Source organism: Macaca fascicularis, chromosome 3 (genome assembly GCF_037993035.2).
Source record: "Macaca fascicularis isolate 582-1 chromosome 3, T2T-MFA8v1.1".
Taxonomy (NCBI): domain Eukaryota; kingdom Metazoa; phylum Chordata; class Mammalia; order Primates; family Cercopithecidae; genus Macaca; species Macaca fascicularis.
In genome coordinates, this window is record NC_088377.1 from 197,025,599 (window position 1) to 197,045,270 (window position 19,672).

The following is a 19,672-nucleotide window of genomic DNA, read 5'->3' on the forward strand; positions in this document are numbered from 1 at the left end:
ATGGAGTGCTCTGAAGCAGTGCAATGAATTAAACTTGTCCAATATCGGTGTCATGAAGAATGACTTTAGATAAGAATTTAGGCAAGTCATGCTTTCTTAGTTTCATAAAAACCAGTTAACACTGGTTTTACCTTTTAATCAGTTCATTTTTTTTAAGTCAGATTTTCTTCTGATACATTATTGTAGCAGCTGTAATGTGTTGTTTACCAAATTCGAAGTACAAAGTTGAAATATTAACATACGATGAACTCTTAATTAGAACACAGGTGACTTTTGGTTTTAAAATCAGTATGTGAAAAAATAATGTAGATTTACAAACTGGATTAGAATAGTTTGTAAAGAAGTCTTTGATAAAAGTTTTATTATGCTTCTAGTGTATATAGCCAGCTTCTGACGCAGTATGTATAACTGATTTGCTTCAGAAAAATGAAGTCACACACTCGTTACTTATATAACAATAGGGCTACCTAGTAGGGGAAGTTACCTTTCAGGTATCCTGCTGGCACATCTGGCTCTCAGTTCCTTCCATGATAGCTGATTTAGGCAAACTTCTAAAAGATTCTTCCATAGAGTTATTTCAAAAAAATGCCTTGAGTGAAATGGAACCTGTAGGTTGCTGTAGTATAAACGGAATGTCTTGAATTATTTTCTTTTAATTTTCTCTCTGTATATAAAGGGGACCAAGATTATATATATTTTTTTACTTTTTAAAAGAAAGGTCTTCTATTTGTTTTGCTTAGCTAACTGTGACTTATTTTCTTATGTCCCCTGAACTTGATGATGATATAACATAGGGTGAATCTGCTTAGTCTAGTCTTTCCAAGTATTTCAGTTGCTGTTCTGAACATGCTTTAACTCTTTCTTGACTGCATGGGAAGAAATTCCAATGACTAGTAATTATTCCTGTGTTTTGAGGCAGTGGCGCCTTGGGTCCTGTTAATATGTCCCCGGCTGTCTGCTCCCCCGATGCCCATGTCCCTTCTGTCCACTATCCTCCCGGATGTCACGTCTTGCTCTGTATGCCTGCCTGTATAAACAGCCTCTCACCCACCTTCATTTTTGCGGTTTGAAATCTGCCCTAGATGTGAAATTAGAGAAGAGAGTTGGTCAGAATTGCTTCCAGGTCGACAAGTAATCCCTGAGTGAGGGCTGGCACTAGGCGTTCAAGCTCCAGGGCACCAGCCGACGACTCAGCTGTGCTTTTGTCCTCAGTTCCTAATTCTTAAGGTTTATTTAGGGAAAGTAAGATGGTGAAATAGCTGAATTCTAGATAGATTAAATCTTGTTACATTCTTTTATACGGGGTCTGTGGATATGGATGATTTTTAAAGAATATTATAATTCTTTAAAAATGCTTAACTTTTTATACATTTTCCTTATTGGATGCTTTTTATGAAAGTTACTGGACTTGTTCAAAGATTTTTTTGTATTGACTTGCAGAATGGTTTGGAGCTTGGAATATTAAAGGCGTTCTTATATACCATTAATATTCCAATACTGCAATTGGCAACATTTTGATTCTGAGGAGAGTGCATGAGTTCAAGGTCAGAGAGATTGACTTGTGCTGTTCATTATAACCAATTATTCTGTGACAAATGAGTTTGAGATCAGGCTGAAAATTCTGTACGAAAAATCAATAGTTCTAATCAGAGCCTTTCAGGTCATTTACACCCCACCTTTTGTTGGTTTGTCAGGGAAGAGCCAGATAAAACCTGTGTGACAGCAGGCCTCCCTACTGCTGCCATTCCTGTTTGAAACATATTTTGATTCTTAAATGAATAGTTTAATTGGTTTTAAACTTGTAAATGAGTGGAAATTTACATTATTTCATTTTTAATATTCTGATAAGATTTTCCAAATTAGCTTTAGCTGTGTAGTTTTTTTTCCCCTCTCCCCAGAGGAAGGAGTTATACTTAAAGTCTTCAAACAGATTATGAATGACTTCTTTCAGAATCTGAATTAAAGGACTTTTGGTAAATGTCTTCTTGTAGTTTATTGAAATGGACTGGAATGGCCACCTTGCCTGTATAGCAAAGTGAACTGTGTATGTTTTCCATTTTAGTTTCCTGATGAAGATGAGGAAACAAGGTTATATCGCTTAAAGATAGAAGAACAGAAACGCCTAAGAGAAGAAATCCTGAAACAGAAGGAGTTACGGCGGCAGCAGCAGGCTGGTGCCAGGAAGAAGGAGCTGCTGGAGAGACTCGCGCAGCAGCAGCAGCAGCAGCAGCTCTATGCTCCCCCACCCCCAGCGGAGCAGGAAGATCAGGCGCTGTCACCATCACCCACCAATGGTAACCCACTGTTGCCCTTTCCAGGTGCACAGGTCAGACAAAATGTGAAAAACAGACTTCTTGTTAAAAACCAGGATGTCAGTATTTCAACCGTTCAGCCCAAAACATCAAATTTTGTACCATCCAGTGCCAACATGCAGTATCAAGGACAACAGATGAAACCACTGAAACATTTGAGACAGACCAGAACAGTTCCTCAAAGTCAGACTCAGCCGCTGCATAAAGTACTCCAGATCAAACCCACAGATGTGGAGGAGCCAGCCGTGCCCCAGACTCCTCGAGTGGCGTCCATCCAGGGCCGGCCCCAGGACACAAAGCCTGGCGTGAAAAGGACTGTCACGCACAGGACAAACAGTGGTGGTGGAGACGGGCCCCACATCAGCTCCAAGGTCAGGGTGATTAAGCTGTCAGGTGGGGTAAGTTGACAAGTTTTATGACAGCTTCTTTGAGTCTGTGTTTCACATAGAATGCCCTCATTTGCAGAGAATATTTTTGAAGAAAGAGCTAAAAATTACCTCTGTTGCAGTCTTGTAACCAACCTCTACCTACTCGAAGTTGGTATAAGAGTTGTCGCTTGACGGCGGGCATATGTTCTGAGAAATGTGTTGTTAGGCAGTTTCGTCATTGTCTAAACATCCTAGCATGTACTCACGCACAGATGGCACAGCCTGCTGCACACCTAGGCTGTACGGTACAGCCTGTTGCTCCCTGGCCACAAGTCTGTGCAGCATGTTACTGTACTGAATGCTGTAGGCAGTTGTCACACAGTGGTGAGTAGTTGTGTGTCGAAATGTATCTAACATAGTGCAGGTACAGTAAAAATACAGCGTCATAACCTCATGGGACTGCCTTTGCAGGTGTCGCCCATCTGAGCAGAATGTTGTTATGAGGCACGTGTTTTAGTTTTCTCTTTTGAGTCTTAATGAAAGGCCAGTGTGACAATCCCTAAATTAGATATTACTCAGTTTCAGCTGCTTCTTGTAGATAATTTGTGATAAAATCATTACGTTTGTTTTGGAGATAACTTTTCCTTTACACAAATCCTTTGTTGTGTATAGCTTTAGATTCAGTGAGCAGCTGTGGGCACAGTGGGAGTGTGGGCAGCGCAGGTGTGTGTCTCATTTTCATCAACTTTGTCCCAGACTACTGGACTACTACTAGTTTTCTGTTTTCAGTTTGCCCTATTAAAAAAAAAAAAAAGACATCATAGAATTTAGAATTGAAGTCCTGTATGCTCTTACCACATGCTTTCAGAAGTGGAGCATGCCTCATTTCTTTCTCTTTCTTTTGATCAGTGTCCATATCAGGTCATTTCAGTCAGGCACAGAAGTCCAGTTTTCCACTATAGTTTGGATAAGTTAGTTCAGCACTCTAAAATAAAACCAGTCACTGCAGATAGATTTCCACTGCAGAAGATTCTTCCATAGAGAAGTCTGTCGAACACTTGCTTCTTTATCCCACCATATAGTCTTACTTAGTTGTGGTAAGTAGCTCTCATCTGTTGTTTTCATGAAAACGAATTCTATAACAAATTCTATGGTCTCTGTAGTTGCTGTGCTCTATAAAAGTGCTATTCATTGTATGCAATTTTACACTGTAAACTGAGGAAGAAAGTAGGAATGTTGTAAACATAGGCTTCTAGAGTAAACCAGCTAGCAATGATTGCTGTGAAAGACACAAAAAATATATATAGTAAAAAAAGAAAATAACATCTCTCTTTTAGTCCATTTCAGGATGGTAGGACATGTGAGCATGTGAAGGAATACGTTACTTCAGCTCCTTGCTTGTGCTTAAGAATAACTCCTTTTGTTGGTTAATTAGCTGAGATTTAGTGCTTTTAATTCTTGGTTTGTGGAACAAAACTATGACTTTTTCATGTGCTATAAGAAAATTTGTACAAAATACTATAATTAGAAGTTCTATATGTAGAATATCCAGTAGGATGCATAATTTTGTTTTATCTGAATCTGTTTTCTCACATCTATTCATTGTAATTAGAAATGTTGAGAAGAATTGTATTACATACACATGTTTTCATATTACATGAATTTGTTACCTTTCGGTGAGAACTGAAGCACTCCTTAGTTTCTTCAGTGCTTATGGCCCTTTTGCTTTTGACCTTGTTTTTAGGTATACTGTGTTAATCAGTGTCTCATTCTTTTACTTGTGTTACAAACTTTTTAAGATGAGATGTTGCCCATTGTTGGCAATTAGGCCTTTTCCCATAGCAGCCAGAACTGGTGCTGTTTATTACAGTGGCCAATGTAGAGGGCTGCATGTACTCTGCACTGGCAGGCTGGGAAGTGAAGGGTCCGGTTTCTACCATCAAAGAGCAGCTTTTACACTCATAAACAGCTTTCCTTTAAAAGAATTTTATCTACGTGAATTTTTACTCTTTTTCTCCAATGGAAAAAATTTATTTTTATATCAGACCTAATTCCAAAGTTATGCTAATTTTACAATAAATAGGAAAAGCAAAGGATTTTTTCATGAAAATAGCTGTCAAACCAGTACTTTGGAACAGCTCTTTATCTTTCACCTCAAGTTAACTAGCCCACATGTTAGAGTATCTTAGAGTTTACTCAGGCCCCTCCAATAGCACATTGGCACTTTTGACCTAGCAGGGAAGATCTCCTGTTCATATTTCTCTGAACCAGAACAAACAGTATTTGCCTAGTGGCCTTGTTTTTTGTTTTTTTTTGTGGGTGAGGACTCTTTGAACATATTGCTAATGGTGGTTAATTGCAAATTGTGCTTATTTCAGACAATACAAAAAGGAAATGTTTATTCTGGCTTGTGTTTCTGTGCCTGATGCTGCTGAGGCATTCTCTGCACCTGGGGACTGTGATCTTAACGCTCAGGGATGTTTTCTGCCTTCAGAATCTTAACGAGCTGAGGGCTGAGCAGGCCTTGGCTGACAGGGGCGTAGCGTTTGGGGAGGATTAACTTGTACATAGTACCTATACAGAATATCATTATATACATTTTAGTTTTATGATTACTTATTTAATAAAAACATTTTATTGTTGGTTCATGTTTCCCATTTTTTCTAACCTAAACTATATCCTAACCTAACCTAAATTTTCTAATTTAACTAGTGTAACTAAATCTAATGCATTTAATTAAATTATTCTTTGCATTCAGTAGCCTCCTAATTCTTCACGTCTCTAGACAGGATAGTGAACTGTCTTTGCGTAGTGCCATTCAAGAACTTGTGCTCTGGTTGGTGGGTGACTGCAGTTAAAATATGTGTCCACAGGATTCTTCACATGTTTATGAAAGCACAGTTTTCTTGCTTTTCTTACTACGATATACAACTTAATTAGGTTTCTGTGAGTATACTCATGTCTATGAGGCAATTGTGAATCGAGTGGAGTTTTCTTCTATATTTTCGATATTTCATTACTTACAATGAAATAATTTATCATTGGATTTTATTAAACTGGGTTTTCTGAAAAGTAAGGGAGGCCGAGTCTTAAGACCGTAGGTTTTTGCAGTCTGCCCTGTGGTTAATTATATCGCCTTTCAGGTGATTTTCCTTGGTCCTTGTCATTGTAAGAGAACGTCTAGTCCTTTCATGGTGGTCCCTTTTGTGGCTGCTGCTGCAGTATGCGTGCGCATAGGGAACAGTTCTGAAAAGAAATGAACAGCATGATTCCTGGTATTGTTTCTTACATGATTGTGTTGACTAGGGTCAGCGTCTTGGTTTAAAGCTTGAAAAGTGACTCTGCAGATTCAGGGGCTCATTGCTGGCATCGTGTTTGCTGTTGGCTGCTCTGAAATTTCTTGCTGTAGAGTATAGCGATCGGAGCCTTTCTGTAGGACTGAGAGCTCACCTGTGCACGCAGTCATGTGATGGGGTAAAGCAGTGTGGCTTTGGGTGTAGAAAGACTCCTGTTTGAATAGTTGTCTGTTGTTTGGGACCCTGAACATTCATTTCATTTTTCTGAACTTTAATTTCCAATCTGCAGGTGGGGTTAATAAGTCTGCTATGAGGAGTCAACAAACGAAAGCTTCTGGTACACAGAAGCACTTCCTAACTTCCCATTTTCTTTGTAGAATGCTTCTAAGGCCCCTTTTAGAAATATGTGATTTTATGCCGGATAATAGCAGTGGCTATCATTTATTAAGTGTCGAGCATGTACTCTCAACATCCTTCTGAGGCGAGTGCATCGAACCTCAAAGAGGTTTTGTAACTAGCCTAGGGCCACACAACTACTAAGTGGGAGAGCTGGGCTTCCAACTGTGGTTTAATGCTGAATCTTATGCTCTTTACCCATCTGCTGTGTTTTTCATGGTGTTATTTATTTCTTGATTAGTACAATACTCTACTGTTAGCAGTCCGGATTGACTGGGAAAATGCTTAATGGGGGCTCCTGGGATGATGGTGATGATGATGATGATTAGGTTTCATTTTGGTTGCCAACGCAACTGACTGATAGTGACTGCCTGGAACGTTAGGCTGAGAAGGATTTGATATACGAAAAAGCAGCCTGGTTGGTGAGTAGCCTCAGCTGTGAATAGAGGCCTGGCGAGTGGCTGGGGTTCCATCATCCTGGTTCCAGAACCTGGGCCGCTGGCCCAGGAAAGGGAGTGCATATTGTGTCCTGGTTAAGTATAGCCATCATTTGCTACGTGCTGTGAATCTATCCTTGAACATTTCTGTGTGAATCAAATTAAGTCACATTTTACATTTAAAACTTTGAAGGGAAATATTAGGGGAATTTGAAATGGAAAGAGATCTTTTGTTTTGAGGCTCATCAATCTCTATGTGAATTTCCATTTTTTTTCACTCATTTTATTGTCTGGATTTGCTAGGTGAGATTACAAAAGGAACATATTAATGCTACTTGTAAGGAGTGTTAGATAGCAGGAAATACTGCTAAAATTTCATGTGCCTTCCTGACTATTAAGTAAATAGTTCATCTATAGAATTATATTTGATGGAATGGTTCTCTTTTAATTACTTAGAATATAGAAATATTCTTCATTTGCCCATTTCTCAGAAAGCTATTTTTAAGTGTTTAAGAAACCAAAAGAACAACCTTGTTACATTATAATTTTATTCATAACCAAGACATAATTCCCAGAAAAACAATTCAAGTAATAACAGAGCAAATATAAAAAGTATAAGATGTTTACTTAGTGTAAACTTACTGTACTCATCTAAAACCGTTCTGCGTGATTAAACACAAGAAAGGGGAATTAGAACAAACATGGGCCAGGGGAAATTCTTTGCCTTAGGTGTTCAGTTTCTGTCTTCCTATTTAAGGAAATGGTATAGTCTTTGAAGCGTTTGCATCTTGGTTTTCATTTTGCATCTCTGTAACCTTGGTTACCTGGCCTGAATGAATCCCAGTTTCCTCATCAGTACAGTGAGAACCAACTGTCCTCCCAGGATTCTTGCAAGGATTAATTGTCATAATCATGTAAAGTGAGTGGCACAGTGCTTGAGTATGTGATAATAGCTCAATAAATGTTACTACCCTTTCAGTTGAAGGAAAAAGAAATTTTTTTTTTTTTTTTGGAGTGGCTGTTTATAGTGTTTTTTAAGAAAATGAGAGCAAATACTGAATTCAGCTGCTTTATTCTAATCAAGATAATGAAAATTTTAAGAATTTGGCAGCACATTAAGTAAACAGTCCTTTATTCTGTTGGCCGCACAGAGAAATGGGAAAAGCACAGAATGCCCCCGCAGGAAAGCCAGCTGTCCAATTGTGATGCTCCTGTATTTTATTTTTAAAGGGCTGTCAAAATGCTACATGCCGAAGGTCCCAGTTTATTTGTGGGATCATGCTCTTGTGGTGTTGGACTGCATTTGTAAATTTCTTCCCTTTCTACCTTCTCAAAAGTTATTCCCACTTTTGGAATGATATGTATATATACCTGATCTCTTTTGTGGAGCTTGAGGAGGTGGGAAGGGGAATGCTTTAATATAATTATGCGTCCTTTATCAGATTCACCAGTTGTTTACATTTTGTCAAGTTTGCTTTATCCTGGTCTTTTTGCCCATTTGCATGCACAAAAACCTTCTTTCCCAAACCTTTGAGAGAGTAGGTTGGAGACATGGTATGTTACCTCAGAACACAGATATCCTCTTACAAAACCACAATTATACATTATCAAAAATAAAAATGCTGTGAACCGATGCAATACTGTCATCTTATTCATAGTATATATTTCGATTTTATTCACTGGCCCAATTATGTCCTCTGTAGCTACCCCCACCTTGCCAGGGTCTAGTCCAGGATCATGCGTTGTATTCATCGTGTCCCCTAAATCTGTTGTTTCTTGCCCTTGACCTTTTGAAAGAGCAGAGGGAATGCCCTTTAATTTGGGTTATCTTAGGATTCGTCCTGATCAGTTTTGGGTTGTCCATATTTGGCAAGAACACCCCAGAGGGGATATCGGGTCCTTCCCGGTGCATTCAGTTGGGAGGCTTGTCTAGTATTGACAGGATTAACTTCGATGGGGCGAGGGGTGGGTAAAAGTGGTGTTTGCCAAGCCTCTCCTCTGCAATGTTACAGTTTTACCCTTTGTAATTGGTAAGTAATTTATAGGAAGATACTTTGAGACTATTGGGACTATATAAATATCCCATTTCTGATCAAATTTTCACTATTGTTAGCAGACACTGAAGTTTTTCTAATGCCAACACTCCTGTACTTGTTAGCGGTCATAGTCCTGCTGTGATAATTTACTCTTCTCCTTCCTTTATTTGTTCATTTATTTATGTCAGTGTGGGCTTATGAATTCTTACTTTATGCAATGAACTGTCACTGTCATTATTTATGTTGCTGTTAGAATTGTCCCAGATTGACCAGGGAGAGCCCCTTTAAACTGGCTTCTGTGTCCTTTGATTTGTTGCCGTTACTCTTAGAGCACGTCCTCACTTCCTGGTGCGAGAAGGCGCTCCTCCCCTGCCTGGGCTCGGGACTCAGTCCTGCCGCTTGTGGGCTCGGGACTCAGTCCCGCCGCTTGGAAGCTCCAGGTCCTCGGAGTGGAGGCCTTGGAGCCGTTTTTGCCCACGGCTTTTGGCTGTCCTCGCTTTCGGGCCCGCTCAGCACAGTTTTGATTCTTCTACAGTGAGTTGCAAAGAAAGGAAAATGGCTCATACAGATACTGCTTGAATCAGTTGGATTTTGTTTTATACTATGTTTTTTGAAATAGGTCATTGGTGGGAATTAGGCAGTAATTTTTGCTATTTTGATTTCATTTTTTGAATTATTGTAGTTAATAGTTCTAAGAATTAAACATTACTATTTAGATATTTAAAGTGAGTCCCTCATCCTCTATAAACCCAAACAAAAGATTGACAGTCATTATTTGCACATTTTGTTGAGGTTCTAACCTAAGTGTTGATACGTGGAAGGGCATGAGACACAGCTGAGCACTGAGTTGAGCGCTGGGCAGAAACGTGCATCACATGCTTCTGAGGCTGCCTATCACCCTGTGGGAACCGCTGGCCTAAGAAGCCGTGGAAATTCCTCAGCACTGTGGTCGGGGGTAGAATTTCCTACTGTCACTCCTGCTCCTTTTCTGGATGTGCCATCTCTGGCCCACTTGCTACTTTGGATCCAACTTAAGTGGGTCGTCTTCTGGGATGCCTCCCTGGATGGCTGCTCCCACACACTGCTCCTCTGCAGCCCGGTCTTCCCATCTGACCGTGTGTTTTCAGAGCCGGCTCTTGATGTTACTGCTGCTTACCTGAGTGGGGGTTTGGTCTTTTTTTGTGTGTCCAGGATGTAAGGCAATTTCAAGTACATTATAAATGTTTAAGATTTTTAAATACTATGTTGAAAATGGCAACATGGCTTGCATTCTCTTACTGAAATAGCACAGGAGGAATTAGCAGTGTTCTTACCCCTTTCCCCAGTACTTCTGATGATCAAAGTAGTAGTTTCTGTTGACATTTAGATGATACCGGTAAATGAGCAAAATTTGGAAAGAGACCAAAAACATGAATCATTACTAATTCTTCTACGCATTATTTCATGCAAAAATTTATTATCGCCTCCTGAGAGTCCTCCTTTATTCATTTTGCAAAATGGGATATTTCACATCCTGTTTTGCTGCTTTTTGAATTGTGTTAAGTGGTGAATCTGCAGTGGTAACTTGTTTGCGGTGAAGACTCATGCAAAGGCAGAGCCTCCGCCTTGTGAATGTCATTCAGGGGAATCCACGTTTTTGGCCTCTAAGGTCTCGGACAGGAGGATGCCGCTGTTCTCGTCGCTTGATTTCTGGCAGAAGGTGACTTCCTAAGATGATCTCTGGCAGTGCCTGGTAGTGGATGAGTAGCAGAGCTAAGAGGAGCTGAGAGGGGCCAGATAGAAGCGACTCAGGAATAAGCTTCCAGAGTCTGAACCTGCCCATGAGAAGGGCAGAGCTGCAGGTGGATTTCCGACAGGACAGTTCTGGGAAGACCAGGCAGGAAGGGAGACTGAGTGTAAATGGCTTTTGACCCAGAGGTGGGGGGCCATGAGAGATGCACATCCAGGTGCTTGGGGAAGGGGGAGGTGCGTGGAGGCGCAGGGCAGGCACCTCATGCTGGCCAAGTTGGCTGGGTGGAGTTTGACCTCATTTGTTTAAAGGTGCTAATGAGTGGTAAAATGGGCAACAGGCAAATAGCAGAAGAGTGAAAGAAAAATAGGGCATATAGAATCCTGATTAATCGCTTATTTGATAAGATGTACAGTCTAGCATCTTCCTTTTGGAGGAGAAACAGTTGTGCATGAATACTTGTTTTTAAGAGCTTTGAAATGTCTTAGGGTGGGCAGAATTGATAATTTCCAAAGAGACTACTTTTTAAGCATTGTTAATCATGTGGCCTCTAAACATGGCAAGATAGACCATTGGTCATTAGAGGACAGAAATTATTTTGAACACATAAGAATTTCCATACTCATTAATTTATGATTTTTTTTAGGGGTATGATGTTAGGGAGTAAAATTAGCAGGTGAATCAGAAGTTAATTCACCTTCAGTTAGGAATCAGGATTAGTTCACTCACCCGCCCCAGCAGAAGGGGAATCTGCTTTCTTCAGTGTCTTAGGTAACTTCCCTCCCCTAACTTTCAACAGCCTACCCAGATAGGACCCTGGTCACCTGTTCTGCAGAACTTGCTCAGTGCTGCAGAGCAGGTCCTTGTGGAAGGGCCACTTTTTGGAGCCTGGGGCTGCACCCCTGTGTGAGGGACTGTGGCTGGGAGAGCTAGACTTCATGCCCTGCCTCGTAAGCCACAGCATCCAGAGGCACCTGGCTCACTTTAGTAATCCTCTTCTTTTTAGACTGGTAAGTTTGTGCTGTCTCGAAATTGGACAGTCCTGGAGTATGAGATCCCCGCAGAGGCTGAAGGCTTTGATTTGTTCCTTCAGAGGCCAGTTCATTTTGCTTTTTAAAGATCGCCACAGGCCTAACTAATGTCAGAAAGGTAGACTGTTAAGAGAGAGAGCAAGCACTTGAATAACTGTGCCATGTTCTCACCATACTGTACTAGAAAGTCAAATGCATGAGCTGAGAGAACCCTTTTCGTTGATGAAGCTTGGTAGTTAGGAGGTCTGTCCAACCTGGTCTCTCTAACCTTATGGATTTGGTTTTAGTTCTGCATGTGTAGACCCATTTCCAGATAGGCAGTAGTTTAGATGTAAGTGCTCCCCATGTTTTGCATGCTTGGTATTTCATAAGGATAATTTATCACAGAGAAGGAAGAGAATGTGAGCCTGTTTATTAATATTTTCTTTTACTTTAATCCAGTAATCTTCAGAGAAAAAAATAGTGGAGCCCTAAATGTATTTATATTTAGAAACTCCGTATAGCATGCATATCATTTATTGTCCACAGTTTGAGTGAGCTTTATAAAGATTACAGGGATAGGCCCAGCATTGTTGTGGTTAATAGAAACCTGTTCAGTGAGGTCTCTGGACTGTAAGATCAGCAACACTAGCGGTGACAGTGAAGTATGGCCTTATCGAAAGGAGAATTCATAAGAGGCTGCCCTGGGACACTACACCCCTGTCCTTCTGTGTGTCCTGACAATGTTATCTGTCCTCTCAGTACGGAGTATCAAATGTCTGTCATGAGTACAGAAATTAATTTAATGTCACCTGAAGACATGCAATTAATCTTTTAGAGGTTTTCATAATACCTTTACAGAAAGAGTTGCCAGTTTGGCGGATTTGGATTTTGGGGTTTAGAAGAAGATAAGGAAAATTAATTTTTCATCAGGGTTAATACAAGTTAGCAGGGCCACAAAGGCTGAGAAAAATGGTTGGGGAATTTGTCAAGTGTTGTCACTCTAGAATAATGCTGCTTAACGTCTGATAGGTATAATCAAGAGTTGAGATTTCTATAGAGGGGGGTTAATCAATTTGCTCGCTAGTGAATGCACATCAGTGATAGCACTTCTTCATGGGGTTTAAGAATGAAAATAAGATTTGATCTGTCAAATTGCAAGAAGCCCTGACAATATCAATAGGTGTTTTTATCTATGCATTTAAACCATTTGTTATAAGTAAATTTGTCCTGCTAATGTTGGGGGCTACAGACCTCTTTTTTTGGTAATGATTAGGCTGATAAAAAGTATTCCCTAAGCTTACTTAATTCAAATAGTGCCTTTTATATATATATATATTTTTAAAAAAACCTCATCTAAAAAGCGATTTTTATAGTATTAAAAGATAATCATTTGTGGGAAAAAAAAGTTTCTGGTTTGACCTGAGATAACAAAACTTCTTTTCTCTATCCGGTGCTTTGGAGGAAGTAGAAGATATTTAAAATGTTGTCCGAACCTAGTGTTGCTTAAAGAGTTAAAAAGCGAACACCACCCTGGAGAAATTCAGTTTCAAAGCAAACATACTTTGTATGAATCGAATGTAGTCTGTCACCCACATACAACACTTACATGCGGACGTTAAGATAACAGCTTTCTAAAATTCAATTTGAATCAACAGTATTTTAAAATTTAGTTAAGTACTAGTAATTTTAGGATCTCGTTCAATGCTATAATTATATGCGTAATTATAACCTTATAGAAGACTTATAAATAAATGGGTCGATTTAATTTGGATTGGTTCTTAGTCAAATCTTGTCTATGTGTGTGAGTATAGGTATAAAAATATGTAATCAATTTGTTTCTCAGATGTAATCAGTTGAATTTGTTCCTGGTTATTTGTACTACAACATACTGAAATCAAAAGTCAAAATCAGGAAATTGTTTTGGTATATGCAGTAAAAGGAATTGAAAGCGTTGTTTCCAAATTGTTCATGCCATATCAATTGGGCCAAGTGTGAGTCTAGTGCGTTGCAGTTAACTCCTCTCGTGGTGGTGCACTCTGCTTGCTATTTGTTCTAAGAGGTGACATGAAATGGCAGCTGGGATCGTGATATTTAATCTGAGCATGTTGGGAACCCAGGAGAGGCCGAATATTATTACTGTGTGCTGCCGGTGAGTTGGAGTGAATGGTAAAACCCCAGGCGAAAGCTCAAGTTGCAAAGTAGGCAGCAAAGTTTGGGCAGAAACGTCACCAGCAATTTCCAGATAGCCAGGTAGCTCAGTGGTGGGTAGCATCTGCGGTATCTGGGTAGTATCAAAACCGGTATTTTCCTCACCCCAGCATGGCTGTCGTAGTACCTGATTTTGTGGCTAAAACAGGACTTGTCAATTTGCAAGTAATGATCAGGACCACCAAGCTGTATCGGATGCCATTCAGAGTAATGCTTGCCTACTTCTTGACAGAGATCGTAGGTATCAACTACAGTATGGGCTGAAGTGTACCTTGAAATAAATATCTGTCCATTGGGAAAGGTGAAATGAAAATTTTCTCAAAAACAAAACCACCAATAAAATAAAATTTGAATGTGATCCACAGAATCCAAAGGGACAAGTTGTTGAATCGAAGAGTCAATGGGAGAATTTGACCCGCAGGTAGAAGTGGTTCACCTGATCCAAACCACACTCCTGGCCGCAACCTAGGGATGTGTATGCTAGTTTACATCCTAGTGTGAACTGGAATAAAACCCAGAAACTTGAAATTGTTCTGTAGAATTAGCTTTTCCTCATGCTGAGTCAAAAGAGAATAATTGTTCTTTTAATTAGAAAAAAAAACCAACTCATTTTTTTCTTACAAAATGAAACAACCTTTTACTTATATTCAAGCATTCAGTGCTTAGCATGATCTTCAGAAAAATTCAGAAGCACAGCATTATAGTAACCCTTCATTTAATTAAAGTGATTTAATTGTTGATCCTGTTTGTTTCAACTCTCACTGAATATAGTTTCAAATTATGTTAGCGTAAACTCCCCTGGTTTTGGAGCCACAAAGATGTTCCAGCGCCTACTGGGTGACTGAAGTTTGTTTAATGGGCACAGTGAGGATAATAATACTTAACTCTCAGGGAGGTGTATTAGGCAGTGCTTGCACTGCTATAAAGAAATACCGGAGACTGGATAATTTATAAAGAGAAGAGGTTTAATTGGCTCAGGGTTCTGCAGGCTTTACAGGAAGCATGGTGCTGGCATCTGCTTGGCTTCTTGGGAGGCATCACGAAGCTTCCAATCATGGTGGAACGCAGAGTGGGGAGCAGGCGCATTTCATGGTGAAAGCAGGAGCGTGGTGGTGCGGCGGGGGGCGTGCGCCACGCACTCTGAATGGCTAGATCTCTCGTGAACTCAGAGCTTGCTTATCACCAAGGGGATGGCCTGAGCCATTCACAGTCATCTGCCCCTTGATCCAGACACCTCCCACTAACCCCCACCTCCAGCACTGGGGATAACTTCAACAGAAGGTTTGGGGAGGGACAAAATACCAAAGCTACATCAGTGGGACTGAAGGAAAACAATGTCTGTACAGACCCTAGTACATTTCTCGTCCTATTGTAGACAGTCAACGGATATGAGCTATGGATTATTTCACCGCCAGTACTAAGGGAATATGTTGAATAATACCAAAACTCTTGATGATTAAGATCCCAGGAGTGCCTTAGAAGTTTCCATTATAAAGTTTTATGATATCATTTGTTGCTATATAACAGGGGCCCCAACCTTACTGGCACCAGGGACTGGTTTCTTGGAAGACAGTTTTTCCACGGACTGGGGTCGGCGGTGGGGAATGGTTTCAGGATGAAATTGTTGCACCTCAGATCATCAGACATTAGAGTCTTATAAGCAGCTACCAACCTGGATCCCTCATATGTGCAGTTCACAGTAGGATTTGCACTCCCATGAGGATGGAATACCTCTGCTGATCTGACAGGAGGCGGAGCTTAGGTGGTAATGCTTGCCCCGCCTGCTGCTTACCTCCTGCAGTGCATGCAGCCCAGTCCTAACAGGACACAGTAGTAAGGTAGTGAGGGTTGGGGACCCCTGCTGTATAAGGTACAAAAACTTGTCTTGAATATAAGCAACTCCAGAGCTTACCCAGGCAGGGCTTCTCTCTGGTGAGCAGTTTTGTAGGAAGAGTCTTTTCTTGAAAGTTGGGTAGTCGGCATCACAAGTCTCTGTCTGAAGCACCCCACTTTCTGTGTCTTGTGCTATCTGCCTGCACTGAGGACACTGTGGTGCACATGCCTCCAGGAAGCAAGAGACCATCGAGAGCCAGATCCACTGGGAAGAAAAACCAAGTAGCTGCATCCCAACCTGCCATTGGGACTGAAGACTCTGTCAGTCAGGGGCCAAGAGCTTCCCAAGTAGGGAGGGGTGCAGGGCAGGCCCAGGGAGGCCCACGCAGCCCAACGGAATGAGCAGAGGTGGCAGTAGGAGGTGAGGTCTCTGTCTGCAAGGACTGTCTCATCACAGGCCTTATTCCTGTCTTTTCAGGCCATTTCTTAGAAAGTCATCAACAGAGTATGACACCGTCACATTAGGACCCTTTCATTATGTTACAAGATCTAGATAAGGAAATTTTAGTGTTTTTGAAACAGATGAGGAAAGGAAAGGCTTTTTGTAACACCCGTATTTCTGAACTTTAAATAGAGATCAAGCCTACTTAAAAAATAAACTTTCCTTCAATGGAAAATAAAAGTTTAGAACTTTATTTTTCAGAGTTCTTATCTGACCTTAATATCACCAGACATAAATTTTCTCCAGTGTCTTTCCCAAAATAACAATGAAGAGAACTTTTTCTTATTCGGGGTATTTATTGACTGAATGGTTATGTTCTTAATTCACAGTGTAAAAATTATCAGATTACTACAGTGTTATATGATTATCACCCAAATACACATACGCATTGTATACCTTACAACACGCAGATAATAGCATCCTACTTCTGGTGCTAGCTGTTGTTGTTAAAGTTTCCTTTCTAGACCATCTTGTTTCTAGCTTTGGGTTGCCAGGGAAACAGCGGCCAGAGCATTCGTCTTGCCGCCCATCATGTTCTATGAACATCGTTACCTTTAGGCCAAAGGTGCTGTCTCCTCTCTGCCACGTGACACTTCATGGTGCTGGGCTGAGCTGGCCTTTTATTATCTTAGTGACATGTAGTAAATATGTGTGTACTGATTGACAGTGGCTATAACCTAGTCTTCTGATACTATAATCTCTTTTTAGCACATTCAGAACTACTTAGCTTTAAAAAGTACAATCTAGTATTTACTGATATATTCAGTAAATATTTCAGTGCCTTCTGTGTGCATGAGACATTCTGGTATGGTGAACAAAAGAGATTCACTGGGGTCTAAACCACTGGCTTCTTTCAAGCACTTACAAGACAGCAAATGCAGTCAGCATCCTTGGAGACCTAGTTGGTTAAGCTACCAGGGAGCTGATTTGGATGACCTAAGTTCATAGACGGAAGTCCTTCTTAGAGAGCAAGCCTTCCACAGTCCATGCATTTGTCCACCTTAGTGGAAAGGGTAGAAGTTGGAGAATCACAGTCAGTTAGACGGTTGTGTTGCTGAGTTGTGTGGAGAACTGAGTGGTCTGATGTCCCCTCCCCCTAACATGGGCCCTCATGGGACCTGGAGGCTGGTGTGAAGTGTTCACGCTTGTAAAGAGGAGGAACATTTTCAGTGGCAGTAGCCACTCAGTGTACTCAGCTGAACACGTGCATAGTGAATTATGAACACTGTACTCAGCTGAACACATGCATAGTGAATTTATGAGTCTCACACTAAGATTGTACTGTCAGGCAACACTATTGCAATAGGATTTTAGATAAATTAATAAATGGTCACTGGTTCTCATGAAAGATGAGGGTATATGCGGTATATATTTTTAGATTTTAAAACTTTTTAGTATAGAAAATTTCAAGCATGTATAAAACTAGAGAGAATTCACATAGCTGTTTAAGATACAGACTGAAGAATTGTGTACTTAGGATAGGCCCTCCCTGCCTGGTGGGATACCTGCTCACACCTTGGGTAGAAGACCTCATGGAGAAGGTTTAAGAAACACAGACTAGCCGGGCGCAGTGGCTTAAGCCTGTAATCCCAGCACTTTGGGAGGCCGAGACGGGCGGATCACGAGGTCAGGAGATCGAGACCATCCTGGCTAACACGGTGAAACCCCGTCTCTACTAAAAAATACAAAAAACTAGCCGGGCGAGGTGGCGGGCGCCTGTAGTCCCAGCTACTCGGGAGGCTGAGGCAGGAGAATGGCGTAAACCCGGGAGGCGGAGCTTGCAGTGAGCTGAGGTCCGGCCACTGCACTCCAGCCTGGGCGACAGAGCGAGACTCCGTCTCAAAAAAAAAAAAAAAAAGAAACACAGACTACCAGCCTGACTTTGGATTGTGCTAGTGGTCTGCCTTTTCACAGTGCTTCCGTTTTCATGTGGGGGTTGGGGGTAGCCCCTGTAAGATAGGAATGACTTCCAGTAAGATCAGCACGTTTCAGGAGATGATAATTCACATGATAGCGTCTTAGAGCGTTAGGTGGGAGAATCCATCTGGCTCAGTCACCCGCAGCCCTGGCTGGACAGTAGCAGACGTACACAGGGTCCTTTCCTTTGTATAGTATGTTCCCTTGGTTAACTGGGGGGTGTTAAACCACCCTGCGCTTCCGGGATGAATCTTACCTGGTCATGAGGTGTGATCCCTTTTCTGTGCTGCTAGATTGAGTCTGCTAATATTCTGTTGGGGATTTTTTCTCACGTATGTTTATGAGGAATATTCTTTTGCAGGTGTCTTTTCTTTTGATGCCTTTGGCCTTGTATTAGGGTAATACCAGGCCCAAAGAACACGTGGGAAAGTGCTTCTGCCTCTTCTGTTTTCTGAAAGAGCTTGCGTAAGCTTGGTAGTCTTTCTTCCTTAAATATTTGGTAAAACTTACTGGTGAAGCTCTTTGGGTCTTTTTCTCTGTGAATGGTTTTTAATATTTCATTGTCTTTACTTCTTAGAGTTCTATTCATATTTTCTCTTTTTCAATCAGTTTTGGTGCTTGTGTCTCATGGAATTTGCTCATTTCATGTAAATTGTCTAGTGTGTTGATGTAAAGTTGCTTGTAATGTCTTTTTAATTTCTTAGGGTCCCTTGCGGTGATCCCTCTGTTTCCTTATTTTGGTAATTTATCTTCTCTTCTTTTTTCTTCGTCAGTATCCTTAAAGGAACATCAGTTTTTTGCTGATCTCAAAATACCAACTTTTGGTTTCACAGATTTTCTTTTTCTTTTTACCATGCTATTGCTTTTTGCTGTGATCTTTATCATTTTCCTTCCTTCTACTTGGGTTTGATTTCCTTTTTTGAGGAAGGGGGACTAGCTTCTTGAGGTAGAAACTCAAATTATTGATTTTAGATGTTTTTCCTTTTTGATGTAATTGCTTAAGTTGCACTCCCTGAATTTTGATGTGTTGTATTTTTGTTTTCATTCAGTTTAAATATTTTTTGTTCAGTGTTTGTATTGTTATTTTTATTTCTTAGCCTAGCTTCCTTGGGGTTGACCTTACTGCTGCATAGCTTAGTGGCCAGCCAGCAACTGGGAGGAGCTTGTGCTCACGTCTCTGGACCCTGCACGGCCCCCTGTGGCCAGTTATCTGTGTGTGGGTTGGGGCTTCCCAGGCAGCCATGTGGGGAGAGCCCATCTAGGCATTCTCTAGCACTTTCCGTTCTGGAATTTCCTCATTAGGTTTCTCAGATTTCTGGCTGGTGTGCTGCTTGTTCCAAACTGAACCATGACCAGAGGCCCACAGACCCATGGGCTTCCCTGTGCCTTCCCCTCCGAGGGTGCTCCACGTATGGCCAGTGCTGCTGAGGGACTTAAGGCCTTTCTGGGTTTCCGCCCTGTGCTGATGGAGCTGCCACACACGGCACTGTCCTCACAGCTCGGGAATAAGTGCTTCTCCATTTGTTTCATTTTCTTTGATTCCCAGAGGCCTCAAATGTTGTTTTGGGAAATTGTGTCCGGGTTATACTTGTTTTGGAGAGAGGAGATTTGCAGACTTTTTCGTG

The 19,672-nt window shown here is 41.1% G+C and overlaps 1 protein-coding gene across 12 annotated transcripts in view; it reads left to right on the plus strand.

The window, feature by feature from the left end:
* Positions 1 to 19,672, plus strand: part of RBM33 (RNA binding motif protein 33) — a 134,029-nt gene that overhangs the window by 94,497 nt on the left and 19,860 nt on the right. For all 12 annotated transcript variants that reach the window (XM_045388069.3, XM_074036458.1, XM_005551263.5 and 9 more), the window contains one exon: positions 2,063 to 2,710. In XM_045388069.3, coding sequence (XP_045244004.1) covers positions 2,063 to 2,710 — 648 coding nt within the window. The remainder of the gene's footprint in view (positions 1 to 2,062; positions 2,711 to 19,672) is intronic.